We start from the raw sequence: 16,526 nt of genomic DNA on the forward strand, positions 1-16,526 counted from the left end.
AAAACCAGAGTATGAGACCAGTTAAGAGGCTTCTTTAGCAACCAGGCCCTATCATAGAACTCTTTGGAATGTGTGTCTTATACATACAAAGGTATCATAAATTAAAACCCTAGAGTATTCATGAAACAAGTTCTTAACTGGGAAAGAGAGAAATGCTTCCGTTAGCAAAATAAACCTGATAATCTCGCCTACCTAACTAGGTTTCTGTTAAGAACTCAACACAGCCTCTGGAATCAAATGTAAATATCACTCAGTCATGATGTAATATGAAGTACAGATAGAACAATACATATGAACAACTTTGTAAACGGCTGCAGTTCTAAAACAGTAGATTTAAATTACAAAGCAATGTAAATAAATATTGGGCTAGTACAAAAGCTCTTATTTACAGTTTTACAAATGAAATTGTATTCAGTGTAAATGCTGTGTTTTAAAGAACACAGTACTGTATTAGTAAAATGAGTTCTGTTGAGGGCATTATGAGTTTGTTAGAATCAATGTATAACATATAAAAGGTTCAAGTTAACGCTGTTTATAATTTAGTACAGACAAAACCAGTTTAACCTGGAATGGCATCTGTTAAAGTGCTGAAAAACAGGAAATATTTAGAAAACACTGTACATTATTAAAGCTTTACCAAGTCAAAATGTTAAATCTTCTTTCACATTTTTTATCCCTTTGTCACAGGCCTATGGATAAGATGATTTTTTTTTCCAGCAAAGCTTAGAGGCCACCAGCTGCTTAGATGATTTTAGGTTCAGTGGATTTAGATTCCTAACTCTTTATCCATCGACCATACCTTCAGGCCTCACAATCTGGTAAGTAATTAAATATTCAGGGTAAGCCTAAAAGAGATTAAATCAAATATCAGTAACAGATTTTTTTGAAAGATGATTTTATATAAGGATTCCCAATCTTTAGAGGAGGTTTTTAAACCACCCTTGTAGACAGAATCATCTAGCAGCATTTTCTCAAAACAGCTTTACTTTAACTCTAATCCTTTAGATCTGGAATCTCCAAGTAAAGGATGAGTACTCAGTATATGTCTGTTTTATAACTGAGGTAATTCTGATACACCTCCCTCGTTCAGAACACTGCTCTAGGAATGCTTTTCACTGGATCTGTGTCACTTAGAGCTGGAGAGAATTATGTTTCTTTGCTATATGAAGGTTAATTTAAATATAGAACTCTATATTTTCAAAAAGTTTAAAAAAGATAGTTTCAATTGGCAACATTTGAATAAGGTCTACAGATTAGGTATTGTATCAATGGTATTTTTCTGATTTTGTTAATTTTAAGAGACTGCCCTTGATTTTATGAAATACAGACATTGCATATCTGTAATTTAACTCTCAAATAGTTCAGAAAAATATATATACATTCACATACACTAGGAGGGAGGGAAACAGAATGATAAAGAAAAAATGGAGAGGATAAAATGTTAACATTTGGGAAATCTGGATGTCAAGTGTAAGGGAATTTTCTTTACTAGTTTTGCAATTTTTCCCAGTAACACTTTAAAAATCCAGTTCTCAATATGCCTTGCCAATTTAAGAGACGGGTAAGAAGTGTTAAACTATGTCTCTAAAGCATTTTTGAATTTGAACAAATAAAATGGAATTACCTGTTCTCCTCTGTAAATAACATATTCAGCTAATGCTAGGCCATTTACACTGGGCCGACCAGTGACCGAGTGGTGACCTGGAGGAGAATGTGCCATTTTCATTGCACTGAACTGGAGGAAAGACTTCCCCAGGGTTACTCGGCAAAAGAGCAGTTGCCTATAATATGAAAAGGAAAAATATCACCCTGAAGACAAGATTGTGTATAACACTTTCTATTTGTATACTCTGCACAAGCTTTTAAATGCATTTATACACACTATATATATATCTTTTACCATTTAATCTTCAAAAGAATTCTTTAATAATTTCTTCTACTCTTATTAAAACCTGTCAATTTAATCTTTAACTATATAACCTGAAAAATGTAGTAACCTTTAAGGATGCAGACTCTGCCAATTTTTATGTATCACAGCAAAAATACAAATCGCAGGCCAAGAGATACCGGGAGGAGGTTTAAGGATTTCAGAATTGGACATCTATCCAATTAAGTCCTGTTAATTCTACTTTCTTGATATATTTCAAGTTCATTCATTTAATTTCTACTGCCAAACCACAAATATTTTCAGCTAGACTGTAATAATGGCTTCCTAATTAGTCTTGTTTCTACTCTAATTCCCATCCAAGCAGAAAGTGATGTTTTTTTAATCATAAGTCAGATCATATCACTTTTCTGCTTAAAATCTTTGTAGAGGATGCTCATTGTACTTATAGTCAAATCCAAACTCCTTACAATGACCTCAATAGAGTCTCTAGTCTCATTTTGTTTTCGTTATGCCCTAGGCATATTAATTTTCTTTCTTTATGCAGGCCAAACTTACTTTCCTCATGATGTCATATACACTGTTTCCTCTACCATTTGGAATGGTATTTATACTCATTTTTCAGGTTTCAGCTGAGATCCTACTTCCTCAATAAAGTCCTCCTTACTATGGTTTAAGTACACTATTCCCTTATTTCTTTTTGGCATATGACTGACCTTCCTTAGTGCCAATGGACCTTTTATGACCATTTCATTTTCTTTCTCTTAAAAAAAAAAACGGGGGGGGCGGGTACAGGAGATTTTAGGTGGGCCAACTGATAGTTCTGTTCTTCAAATGAGAGAGAGTATACACTACTTTTACAGACCGGTCTTAGGGAAACCAAGCATTCCACCCCAAGGCTGAAAACTGATCTAACGGATTTTCTAGATTAGTGACCCGGCAGCATCCCTCACCTGGGAACCTGATAGAAATTAAAATTCCAGGGCTCTAACCCAGACTCAACAATCAGAAATTCAGGAGATATGGCCTAGGAATTTGCATTTTAACAAGCCTGCTAGGTGATTCTGATATGTTAATGTCTGATAATTACTGTTCTAGATCTTTATAAATAGTGCCCTAACAGTGGAAGAAGTTTTACTAATCTTGATTTTTTAAATCGCACAAGTTATAACTTATTTGCTTATGAAGATTTTATTATGGCCAATTCATCTGAATGACCTAACAAGCGAGTTAGATCAGGGTAACTGAAAGTGGGGAGAGGAAAAAAAAAAAAGTACAAAGTTGCTATCATTAGACTTATCAATATGGATCTGCAGGGGATGAGTAAGTAATGTTATTTTAGCATTTATTGATTTTTTTCTTTCCTGTTTAGCAAATATTTCAATCATTTATTACCTTTAAGTTATAATATTTCAACATACACATTGTATGAACAGACAGATTTTATACCTGAGGACAGTTGCTGGTTGTCTTGTGCTCATGAAAGAAAATATCAAAAATTCTGAGTTCTTACATGCTAAGTAGTTGTAAATTTTGTTCTCTTCATATTTTCATCAAGCAAATTCTAATAGATAATATACACATTACTGCAGGTAAAATCATCACTGGAAATTATTAAACTAATTGCATATTTTAAGCTACTCTTTATGGGAGAAAATATCCAGTATCTGTAAGGTAGTAGAGGGTTGGTTTAGATAATTCTCAGTTATTTTTATAAAAATAGTTTGGTTAGTAAAAATTGCATTACAGCTTATTTTTCCTTAGCAAGGCTATTTGTGATGATGGAATCTGTGACTCAGCAGCAGTAGGTAATAATGATGTCCCTTCAAAAAGCATTGTCTTCATATCATTGTTATACAGACGCATTTTTAGACATCTTATATTTGATAGGCTGTCAGCCCTGAATGAGCTAGGATACTTCATTTGTTGCACAGCATGCAAATTGAAGTCAGTTTTAAGGCTGTACCTTGTAGGCAAATCTCATCAATGTCAAAGAATAACAACAGAGGGCAAATGTCATCCAACCATTGATAATCTTGGGAGAATTCTTCATGTCACTGATGGCAGCAATGGGAAGACCCCAGTTGGTTACTGGTTCCCAAAAGTGCGTTCTCATGAGGTAGTTGCAGAACTCCTTCCTCTGCATATAGTCCACTACTTTCTGTACCATGCAGCCGCTGCCACCCCGTGAACCCCGATTATTAGATTCTTAAGAGTCCATAATCCTATAATATTGGAGGGCTACAAAAAAATCTTTTTCATGCTCACTGCTATTTACTACTCAGTATTTTTTAAAATACCAGGTGTTGTAATGAAATGAGCTAAACAGCTTAGAACTGTGCTTGGCCCTTAAAGATCACTTTATAAATATTGACTATTACTACAATTGGTTAGAAGGCCAAAAGCAACCTAAAACACACCTAGCTTGGATTCCTAAAGTTGTCTAAGATAATGCCTTGCCCAGAAAATTTCTCAAAAATTTTCTCAAAAAAGAAATGGAACCAGTTCTTAACTGATTCTTACCCAAATAAATGAAAACAAATGTTCTCTTACCTGTGGCAAATATAACAAGATCTGTCCTTGTGAACTGGACATCCAGTACCTCCTCCAATTCCATAGACATACTGATTGCTTTTGGAAGAGTTTTCAGCAAAATAAATCCCAGCTCCAAACATTCCACCTATGTAGGCATGCCTTTCATCAAAGCCTTTATGAATAATTGCATTCACAAAGGGAGACCCTAAAATACATCCAGATTAAAATTTATTTTAGGAGAAAAAGAGCAAGAACAAGCCTCTTAGAAGTTAAATTCTTAAACGTATACACCACCGCCACCACAAGAAAACAAAAAAACAAAAGTAACAAGTTAACTGTAGGGCAGTTTACTATTTTAGAGTAAAGAACACTCCTAATTCAACTAGTGTTTCTACTAGGGTGAGGATCAGATGCCAACATGACACATCGAATCAACTAGAAAAAAAAAAAGATCCTTTAGAACATGAACATCAATATTAGGGTTAAAAATTTCAGATCATAAATTTACACAATCCAGAACCAAGAGGCTCATAAAATTCACCTCATATAAGCCTACAAGCAATTAGGTCTGAGAATGATGTCCATGTGTACATACTTTTTATAGGTATCAAAAGTGGCCTTCTCCTAAATTAAAAAAAAAAAAAAAAAAAAAAAAAGTGGCCTTCTTCTGTTCTTATTCTCCTTTTATCCCTCTCTTCTCTGCCTTTCTTCACCTGCTGTACCAGCTTCCAACCATTCCCTGAATACTGACATCTTTTTCTTCCTTCCTTGCACGTATGCTAAGAAAGGGAGTTTAGCCAAAGAAGAGGTGCTGAGCCTTGGGAACCAGGCCGGGGTGGGGGTGGGGGGGGCTGGAAAAGGCCAACATAACACAGCTAACAGATTCATCAAGATCAGTGTTCCTGATTTGGAAAGGGACAGGAAAATATATTAAATTCCACTTCATGAATTCAGTCTGCTAAAATTATTTATTCAGAGGGTTGTGAAATTTAAATACTATATTTATAGAACTTTCCAGGCATATAAAATTTTTCTGCATTCAAGACCAAATGAAGGAACAGACTGGAGCTACTATGGGCTATATACTTGAAGACTTGATAAACACTACATTAATATCTAAATTCATCTCAATCAACATCTGTCAGCTTGCGACATAAAAACCCAGGAAATTTCAAGAATTATGAGTAGTGCCCTCAAATCAACAAAAGTTATCAGAAACTTCCACATGTTTGAAGTTAAATGTGATTTTGACAGTGGCATTAAAATCAGAACAGGATGTATTACTTTCACATCTTAATTCAATCAACCAGTTAAAAGTAAAACGCATCATTTGTCAGTGATTATAATGAAGTCAACATTCCCAGTTCTATAATTTTCTCCATATCAGAACCCTATATAGAATATCCATTATAAAATATTCAAATTCAAAAGAAGTTGAAAGTATGAATATAAATGTAAAATTTATAAATGTTAGGTTTATTTTTTAAAATGACATCAGGAATAGATAGAGTCATTGTTATTTCATAACTGACAAAAGGCTATTTTAATGTGGAAAAGTGTGAAGGGAGGGATTAGGGATCTCACCATGAAACAGCATTCTTTCATTTGCATGGTTGTGGTTTTCTTCAGACACTTCTTTTCTTCTGTGAGTGTATCTTTCCCATAGTTTCTTGTTACAAACTTTTTGAATCTTTAAAAAATAAGCCATAAAAATAAAATCTTTAGGTTTAATAATTACTGACATACTTGTTTCATCTTAACCAAAAGAAACTTAGCTGGAAAGAATGTAAAAATTTTCTCTGGGATATAAAATGTGCTCTCTTAGTAAACTAAAAATATTCCACCCTAATCATGAAGTTGGAAGGAATAAAAAACTTCAAAGGGAAAAAAAGCTACATATAAACATATGTGAAGTACAAGAAAACCCATCAGTTGATTAAAATTACTTCTGGGCGGGTCACAGTGGCTCAGCAGGCAGAGTTTTTGCCTGCCATGCTGGAGACCCGGGTTTGCTTCCTGGTGCCTGCTCATGCAAAAAAAAAAAAAAAATTATTTTCATTCTCACTAACTTAAAATTATTACTAAAATATCTTCAAGTCAGATATGCTGAATTCTGAAGATATTAGAAAATGAACTGTATTTTTTTTTCCCTGCTTTCATCTGGCTCCAAGTACCATCTTAACCTGTTTCAATAAAAAAAAAATTTGAAATAGAAACACATAAAAAATATTCTAAAACACACATAACCCCAAACTATTCTCTCTACCCTTCTCTATCCCTTCAATTCCTAAAATTGTTGTCTGGAGAAGATTTAAAGATGGAAATTGGTCTCATTAGGAGTATTTCTAGGGTCAAAACTCAGGATCTTGGTGTTGTTTCTCAGCTATGTTGTTTCTCAGCTGACGGTGCCGCAGCCCCCTGCTGGTCCCTAAACTTATAACATCTGGGAGCTGGTGATTTTAGTCTTGGCTCAAAATAACTGAAAACCTGTCAGACATAATCAAAGATCCCATTTATGTATAAAAAAGGAATAAGAATAGAATTTTTATCACTGTAAAACATTTCATCAAACACTACATTAAAATACCTTTATAGAAGAAAATACAGCATATCTTTCTTAAATCCACTGGCTTCAGAAATCACAAATTTTCCCCTGCCTCACTGCTAACCTCCACACACTTTGTTACTGCTTGCAGACAAAGTGAACTTGACTGAAATTTGCCTATAATAAACAGTTATTTGACTTATTATCATATGTTCATGAATGGAACGCTCAAGATGTCATTCTTACAGTTATATTATGACATAGCTAAAAGAAAGGGACTTCAGAGGTATAATCTTTTTTATCTGAATAATGTATATTTGTTTAGATTTGTCCAATTCCCGACAGTATGGAAACAGCAAACTCTGAATAGCTTCAGTATTCACCAACTCTAAAATGACACCTAATAATACAATTATAATAGTATATTATTAGGAAACAGTAATAAAACACAGCTGAAGGATGTGACACCGTTCTTTCGAGTTTAAAACCTAGATATCAAAAAGACATTTGCCACATTTTAATTCTAACCTTATGTCTTATGTCTAATTATTAAGGATATATCAGTGCAGTTACTACAAAATCATTATGCATCTCAAGTATGTTGTGCAGTTCTGACTGCTACAGCTCAAGAAAAATAGCAAAGTTAGAAAAGGTCCTGAGAAATCACTCAAGAGTGAGGACTTAGCTTTGTTACCATAGAATACTTGTATATTTTTAAAGTCCTACACCTACAGGATCTATCATTACTCCAAAATAAAGTATAGCCCCAAAGCTTGAATATGTTCAGCAAAGGCTGAATTACTATTGGTTATTAAAAACAGGAGAGGGATTCTTAGACTCTTAACCTTCCAAGGACATGTTCTTTTCTGAAATATTCCTTGATCTCATATTAAAGATCTATTAGGCTAAATAGATCACTGTGTTCTTATGAAAGCTGTTTATGGCTTCAGGCCTTGAAAACTATGATCTCAGCAAACTTTACTTTCACTAACTTTTTACCTTGAGAATATTATATCTGTTGAAGATTCCACCTGCATGGCCTCCATCTCTATGCTCTCGGACTGTACTTTGCATCTGATGGAAAAATAATTTCAAACATGTGAATTAACTTTCATGTCTTTTCTGATCTGAGGAACATGGTTCTTGATCCATCTAATCCTATTTTTGAGAATATACAAGTTTTGGCATTTTTTAAGGAATATGAGTTCTGTTAAGTTCTTGAGTACTATTTTCTAGAGATAGATGTTAGAAAGTACAATAAACTAAAAACATTTATAGATGAATGATTAGTTTCCACTTGTTTTGCCCTAGTAAAGCAAAATTTTTATTTTATTGAGAGTTGGAGTTTCTTGATTTTGAGAGCCAAGTCTCACTCAACTTTATATCTCCATGCTCAAATCACACACATAAGGAATGTGGTCTTCAAAGAGTAAAATGGGCACTATTTAAAGATTTCAGTGGATCCAAGAGTTTTGTGTTAAGAAAACTTTCTTAAAATTTCCTACATAAGTCTGTGGGTCTTGTCTAAGATACTAGGTTTTGCAATTGCCTTCATGAAAGGAGGAAATATTAACATATTCTTTCAAATGACAGCAAACGGAACACACTGTTTATTCATTGCAGTGCTAAATAAAATGACTGGAATTAAGGTTCATACAGAGACCTATGAACCTATGAAGACTGACTGTGAAAGTTTTCCAGGAGGTAAGGTGTTAGGGATAATTAAAAAAACATGCTATACATTCATAATTAGATCTAGAAACCTAAATCTAATATTGCTGATCTATTTTTTTCCAACTATTTAAGGTATATGAACATACCTCTTCTTCCACAGACTGAAATTCTTTATCATCAGGAGATAGATCTATCAGAATTGTTCCACTACCAGAGGTATTCAGAGTCAAGTAAGGGTTAAGACCTGTGAAAATAAAATTTGAAGGGAAAAAAAAATTGCCAATAAAACAATTAACATCAATCAAAAATAACCAGATGAATGATCTGAGGATTACTTTTAATTAAAAAAAACTTAATTTTGGAATAAAATAAATTTATAGCAAGGGTGAAAGATAGTACAGAGTTTCTATGTACTCTTCACCAAACTTCTCCTAACGTTACCATTTTATATAATAATAGCACATTTGCCAAAACTTATTAACTAAATGACATACTTTATTTGGATTTCATCAGTTTTCCCCACTAACGTCCTGCTTCTGTTCCAATCAGAACACCATATTGCACTTAAGAGTACTAATTTTTGACCTAGGTCATGGGGTTTTGTTGGAATACTGTAGAAAATCTATTTTTTTCTCCAATTCTTAATGAGTTTGAGTTTATCACACATTTTCCTTCTTCAAATTAATTCCTTTATTAACTATTCAGCCCTTTCACATTTAATTCCTTTATTCTTTATTTAAGGAAGAATTATGATAGAAACTTGCATGGCTTCAAGTTGATTTTAAATCATTCTAGAATGAGAAGTCCATAAAGCTTACTGCCTAACTACTCAATGCCTACTCTGATCTTTAATATAATAAATTCTTTAATTCAGCAATGATTCTGTCATGTAAAGATGACAAGGTGTCGCCACATGGTCAAGATAACCATATATATTTTTGTCTTTACTCTCACAAAAGCTTTTAAAAGGAATTTCCTAATTTGTTTGGTATCTGTAATATAGCTCTCTTTAACCTCTCCAAAAGATGTTCTTTAAGATCTCCAAAGCTATATTGTTTTTCCAGGTAGAGGGCTAAATCCTTCACTATTGAGTCAACAGGCACAGAGGTTTGCCTTTGGGGATTTAGAACATTATTCTGTTTCTGAGCTGTGATTTGAAAAACAGAACTATCATTGATATGCCAGACTCTGATAAAGAATTACGGGAACGGTTGAATTACAAGGTCTGCATATAGAGAAGTCCATATAGAGAAGAATATTTTACAGGATAAAGAGTATGACAAGGGGACGGGCCATGGTGGCGCAGCAGGCAAGAATGCTCGCCTGCCATGCCAGAGGACCCGGGTTCAGTTCCCGGTGCCTGCCCATGCAAAAGAAAAAAAAAAAAAAAAAAGAGTATGATAAGGTACATCTGTGGACTTCTATTAGAAGAGATTTATCAGTGCTGAAAGATCAGTACAAGTAACATACTGACTTGATGTAATTAATGATAGCTAAGGCAGTTAAGTCAGCAAGATAAGAGACTGTCGGAAGATCATCACAGGCAGTTACTAGAGCCACATTGCAAATTAGGTGTAATATAGGTATAGAATCCTCATTGCAAATAAAAATGAGAGAAGTAGGAAAAGTGAGTCTGATGTACTGGGTCAGAAATAGGCATTCTGTCTCATGACCATGTTTCGTTTCTCTTCCTATTAGGAATGAATGCTCCTACCCAATTGTTGCTGGATGTATCAGAGTGACTACAGGGCCAGAGGTGACATGGAGGTATCTCTGTCACCTGGAGGCAATCTATTTGTTTGCATCATTGTTTCCTGAGCCTTTCTACACAGTCTTCATAACTATATACCAGACACTAAGCGTGTGATGGACAAACACTGCCTGCTTTCCTTTTTGCCCTGTTTCTTTCCTAAGTGACCGGTTATCCCAGTACTCCATCATAATTGTTATCCTACCAGATCTTATTCCAGTAGAGTCCTACAGCAGTCCAGAATTATTGGTTCTCTTTCCTCTTGATTTTTATATATTTATATTGCATAGTAACACTCCAGGGAACCATGGCTTTTCTCTCCTCTTTCTCTTATAAAATTGTGTCATCTATATTAGAAATATCTAAAATTATCTCACATTTAACTATTCTGTTCTAGTCCCTACTAGGCCAGTAGCAGACATCTTTCTTTAATTGATCCTACTCCAGAATATATCATTTTTAGAAGAGCTGCTCTTATTTCTTAAGAGGTGGACCCATCCTAGGGTAGTATACATTCATCCCTAAAAATCCCTTCATTTTTGCTAATGGAGGTTTCTCTTAACCCCAGGTATACAGCTAGGCCTTCAACTACAGGGTGCTTCTGATCTCAAGGTAAACCACTCTTTCAGTTTAACACTGAAGTTAAAATGTGATTTTGGCACTTAAAACAATTCACCTTTTTATACCTAGGACCTGGTACTTAGAAAGTGTTAACATATGTTGAACTAATGTAATTGCATTTTGCTAAGCACCAACGTTCAGGAGAAATAAAAACATGATATTCAATTTTGTTTTGTTTAATCTTTCATTTGCAATATTATTGTTTTCCAGTATTTTCTTTGGAATCATTTCGAATTTCAGCCATTTAAGAGACCTACTACGTTATTTTATGGGCTACCAACAAACCTAGTCAAATACCATAATAAATAAGATATTCAAGTTTAGATTTAGATCATAAAATTACTTAAAAAAATCATCTCATCTAACTTCCTAATTTTTGAGAGCTAATGCACCAATGACCCGGAAATTTTACTTATGTTCACATAGTTAACAATTATAATTGAATCTTAACAGTTAATAGCAGAACTAAGACTTGGTTCTCGAATTCTAATTCATGCTCTTCCTATTGTACTGACTCTTCACATTTTTGAATGACATTTAGTAAGTTGAGGGCTGTCTTCATGCAAAGTATTAAACTAATAAAACAACTATTTAAAATGAAATACCTTGTTGTCCAGAGATAAGTCTCTCAACTCCTTTAATTAGTTTATGTCTATGTCCATAAGCATTGATTCCAATCTCCTTCAGCTCCTTGTGCCCCATTTCAACTAATACATCCAAGGTGATCTTATAAAAGAGAATAAAACAGTTGAGAATGCTTACTATTTGGTAGACATTCTTGTACTGGTGTTCCCAAAATGTACTGGATTCATACATTTACTTCAAATTATTTTGAGCAGTTTAAAAACGGAATTTAACTGAAAATGAAAAGGTGAAGCCAGACAGAAAATTGAGTCATGAAACACGAAAACTATCATTATTTTCATTTAGCCTCAGAACGTGAACAGAATTAAACTGAAAAACAAAAATGTTCTTTCAATTTAACTGCATCCAAGTATACTATTTTATCTTGGAAAAGCAGATTCTTTTCCATGACACTTTACATCCAACCTATTACACAATGCCTTTTATGGTTCCTGTAGTCTGGACTATACTACTGGTACTTCTGCATTACTGTTTAAACTAACTCTTTCGTCTCAAATACATTTTTCCAATTGAAGCCATTCTTTATAATCTTGCTCATTTTACACATCTTCCATGAAGCTTTCCTTGAATAGTATAAGCTTACAGCATGTTCCTTCTCTGAATTTTCTAAAATCTAGGCCCAAATTTTAGCTCTTTATATTTTCTTATTGTACTCTCAAAATAACGAGTTGCTCAGGGGTATAAGTTTACAGCGACTGTATTTTCTGAGCCAAAAAAAAAAAAAATCAAATGTATTCTGACAGAGAACTTAAAATTGGGACTGTCCTAGAAAAGACTGGATATATGGTATAGCATATCCATATCTCCCCCAAGTGGCTAGCAAAGTGTCAGGTTAGAAAGAATATTGACTGACACAAGAGAACTGAACAAAAGAGCTCAAGGATAACTTCAAGGACTGAATAAATGAAATTTTCCATTCTAAAGATCTATTTTATTACTACTACATAAGAGTTATTTTTATTTATTTATTTATTTAGGTGCAAGGTCCGGGAATCAAACCTGGGTCTCCTGCATGGAAGGTGAGCATTCTACCACTGAACCACCTGTGTAACCTGAGTTAATTTTTATCTGCTGATAAACTGAGTGGAAATTACAAGATCAAGCCAAATTAGAAGAGTGACTTTTTCCAGTATCTTAAAAACCACTCTCCACAATAGCTTAAATGGTTCAGAGCATTTCAAGTATGTCCCAATTTTTCCCTGAGTTGAGGTTCCAAGAAAACACCAAACCAAGTAACACAACTCATCTACTCACCTGTTCTCTCTCAAATATATCCATTAGGTGCTCAAGTCCAAGATTTCTTACAAATTGAGTTATGCTAAAATCTACTCCTAAAACTGGGAAATGAAAAAATCCAGAATAAAAAATAAGAATAATGTACGTTATCACTGTAACAAAAGTTTTATACTACTATATATATTAAGACCATAAAAATGAAGCAAAATATTTAGAACTATTTGGGATATAATACTGAATATAACAACAAAGATTACAAAGAGAAATCTATAAAACTACAAAATTCATTAGAAGAAACATTTAACCAATGGAACATTCTCAGTTTAAAAAAAAATTTCATTTTTAAATATTTAAACTTCAACTTAGAAAGCAATAGTTTCCTTAAGAACTTTATTAATAATGTAAAGAAAACAGTAAAAAGCTACAACTCTTAGGCTATGCTAATTAAAAATATATACATTTTTATTGATAAAAAAATACAAACATTCTTAACATACAAGCATTTCATACATGGTGTATAGTCAGTGGCTCACAATATCATCACATAGCTGTGTATTCATCACTATAATCATTTTTTTTGAACATCTGCATCACTCCAGAAAAAAAGAAATAAAAAATAGAAAAAACTCATATATACCATACCCCTTACCCGTCCCTCATTGACTTCTAGTATTTACATCCACCCAATTTATTTTAACCTTTTCCCCCCATTATTTGCTTATTTTTTATCCATATTTTTTACTCATCTGTCCATACCCTAGATAAAAGGAACAGGCACAGGTTTTCACAATCACACATTCACATTGTAAAAGCTGTATCATTATTTATACGATCATCTTCAAGAAACAAGGCCACTCAAATACAGCTCTACAGTTTCAGGTACTTCCCTCTAGCCATTCTAGTACACCATAAACTAAAAGAGGATATCTATATAATGTGTAAGAATAGGCTATGCTAATTTGATATTAATAGTTGAATTTAAGGTTTAAGAAACGACTTTCTGGCACTCCAAATGACAAACATGGTGCTATGATACCAGTTAAAAAGTTACTTTTGCAGAGGATCTCACCTTCTTTTTTCTCCAAACTGGAAGCACCCTCTGTTCCACCTGAACTAACTACTGTAGACAGTTCAGTAAAACTCCCAGATAAATTGTCAAGACTGCTGGCTGCAGAAAGGCTTGATGGGCTGGATGGACCTGAAGACAGAGAATCTGTAGTAGCTCCTGGGCTTCTCACACCAGTGAGCACTTGAGGTTTATAACATGAAGGCAGGGCAGAAGGGGGCATGGCTGCTATCAGGAGAGCACTAACATCATCTGCCTAGGGTAAAAGTCAAAGAGAAAGAGAGAGAAAGAGAAAGAGAAGAAATCTGCCATAAGCAAGTTTCATACCCAACAGACTATTTAAAAATGACAAAACCTGGGAGATTTTCACTTATGAGTATAATATAAAAAGATTATTCTAATTATTTTAAAAAGTGACACAAGATTCATGATACTCAGTAAAGCTGTTACTAAATATAAACATAATCCAGCACATCTCCTCCAACACACAGAATTAAAATAAAACAGTTAAATGTGGCAAAGCACGAACAAAATTCCAGCCTTCATACCATGACTGTAAAGCACTGAAATGGAACTATAGAAATACCACTTTAAAAAGGTAAGAGCTTTTAACTCTGTTGCTATTACTCTGGAAGAAGTAATTCAACTTACATGAAACTTCAGCAAACAAAATCATGTTGGAATTTCTTAGAAAATATTCAAAGATATATTTGTTCCTCAAAATTGAAAGGTTTTATTTTTGGTATTTTTAATTTTTTTTTGGAAGTAAAGATAAACATTTTAATTAAGTCTGCCAGAATACAAAAAAATACCAAATTTACTGGTACATTAACTATTTTAATTATTGACACATTATTTTTTTAGTGCTCAATTAAGATTCCAACAACATTCAGTAAGAAGTAAATCAGTACTTGTTTTCACTGTAACTTACATTGCCTATTCCAGTCCTCACCACCTTCTTTTCCCTTGTCTGAAGACTTCCATAGCACTCACAATTTACATATAACATTTATTTATAATAATAATGCCTTTTTTCTTGGGGGGGGTGCTTATTATATACCTGGTAGCAAGCCAAGGGCTAATTATATTACTTCATTTCATTCTCATATTAACCAGATATATTATTTTATTTCCATTTAGATGATATAACTGAGGCTTAGAAGTTAGGCAGCTTACAAAACTATACAACTGTAAGTGGCAGAGCTAGAATTCTAAGCCTATACCTGTTCTCTAGAGCACTTTGTTTCACTGTCAGTTGTATCTGGTGGACTGACACATGCATAGTTTGAATGGCAAAAGTTCACTTTTAAGTGAGTTGTTTGGCATTGGAAAGACATTTCCCTGAATAAATAATACTGAAAATATGGTTAAGTTGACAATTTGCGGAGAAAAATCTATTTAATATCCAATGCAGCTGAACTAGATTATTTCCTTACTGTAACTGGGAACAATGAAATCTCTCTCAATAGCAAGCAGTGTAGAAAAGACTCCCCTTCCTTCCCACCTTGGAAAGAATTTCTTCTTTCCTTCCCTCCACTGTATGGGTTAGTGTCCTCAGCAGTAGAAGAAAGGACAATGGACAAAGCAGTGATGGAAACTATACTGGAGACTCCTACACACGTTCCTGAGGGAGGGAAAGGAAAAAAAAGGGCCTGCAAAAAAACATGAAGTTGCAGGTTTGTTTTACAAACAGTTCTGATGGAGTACGTTAGGAAAACTTTGGGATAAGGCAATGTGGGAGGGAAGGGACTCTCTACTTGTAGCAGGCTTTAAGGCTTCACCCTGAGGGCAATGTTCTTAGTTGGAGACGTTTATAAAGAAAGATCCGTTGCTTGCACTGTCTTGTACTGAATGCACTATAAAATAGCAGCATTTATTGAGGGCCAGTACTTATTTTATTTCTCAAGTAATGTGAGCAGTTAACTTTGTACTTCTTTTTCCTATTTCCAAAAATACTCAGTATACAAAAGCTAATTGATAATTGTATTACTTATTATCTTTTAATATCAAGAAAGTTCCAAATTTAAAATTGGGCTAAAAATCTGATACAATCACATTCATCATGAAGACATTTTATATATACCAAATGAATTTTAAAAAATCAGGAAAGCATTGAGATTTTTCAAAAAGCCCATCACTTACTGAAACTAAATCTAAAGGTGTTTGTCCTTCCTGATTTTTAAGAGTAGGATCAGCTCCATGGGCCAACAATAAAGCACAAAGCTGTGTTCGTCCCTTTTGGGCTGCTTCATGCAAAGGTGTGAAAGCCCATTTGTCCGTGGCATTGACACATGCATTATACTTTATTAGTAAAGCTGCTACATCTACATGCTGTAAAAGAAAATACTGTTACAGTCCGAAATATTATTTTATCACACTTTAGTTTTTAAGAGGAAACTAGCTCCATATCTACTTCCACATTTTCAAACTTACTCTGGAAAAAAATAAGAACTGTTTTCTCCAACATTGTAATTAATGGACAGTTTATTAAAAACTACAGTAGACATTTCAATAATTTGAGGAAACTAGAAAATACCTAATTTGACACAGCAGGGAACTAAAATAATAT

The 16,526-nt window shown here is 33.8% G+C and overlaps 1 protein-coding gene and 1 pseudogene across 2 annotated transcripts in view; both read right to left on the reverse strand.

Moving 5' to 3' along the window:
* Window positions 1-721: 721 nt before the first annotated feature.
* TNKS2 (tankyrase 2) overlaps window positions 722-16,526 on the reverse strand; it is a 72,345-nt gene continuing 56,540 nt past the window's right edge. The window contains exons 19-28 of one of the 2 annotated variants that reach the window (XM_077125452.1): window positions 16,100-16,288; window positions 13,961-14,213; window positions 12,910-12,992; window positions 11,616-11,736; window positions 8,786-8,883; window positions 7,965-8,039; window positions 6,005-6,110; window positions 4,439-4,625; window positions 1,625-1,781; window positions 722-845 (exon numbers count right to left, since the gene is read on the reverse strand). In XM_077125452.1, coding sequence (XP_076981567.1) covers window positions 783-845; window positions 1,625-1,781; window positions 4,439-4,625; window positions 6,005-6,110; window positions 7,965-8,039; window positions 8,786-8,883; window positions 11,616-11,736; window positions 12,910-12,992; window positions 13,961-14,213; window positions 16,100-16,288 — 1,332 coding nt within the window. In that variant the 3' untranslated portion in view covers window positions 722-782. The remainder of the gene's footprint in view (window positions 846-1,624; window positions 1,782-4,438; window positions 4,626-6,004; window positions 6,111-7,964; window positions 8,040-8,785; window positions 8,884-11,615; window positions 11,737-12,909; window positions 12,993-13,960; window positions 14,214-16,099; window positions 16,289-16,526) is intronic. The other variant, XM_077125453.1, reaches the window with a different exon arrangement.
* Window positions 1,788-4,432, reverse strand: LOC143654007 (mitochondrial pyruvate carrier 1 pseudogene; annotated as a pseudogene).

This window comes from Tamandua tetradactyla, chromosome 13, assembly GCF_023851605.1.
Source record: "Tamandua tetradactyla isolate mTamTet1 chromosome 13, mTamTet1.pri, whole genome shotgun sequence".
NCBI lineage: Eukaryota > Metazoa > Chordata > Mammalia > Pilosa > Myrmecophagidae > Tamandua > Tamandua tetradactyla.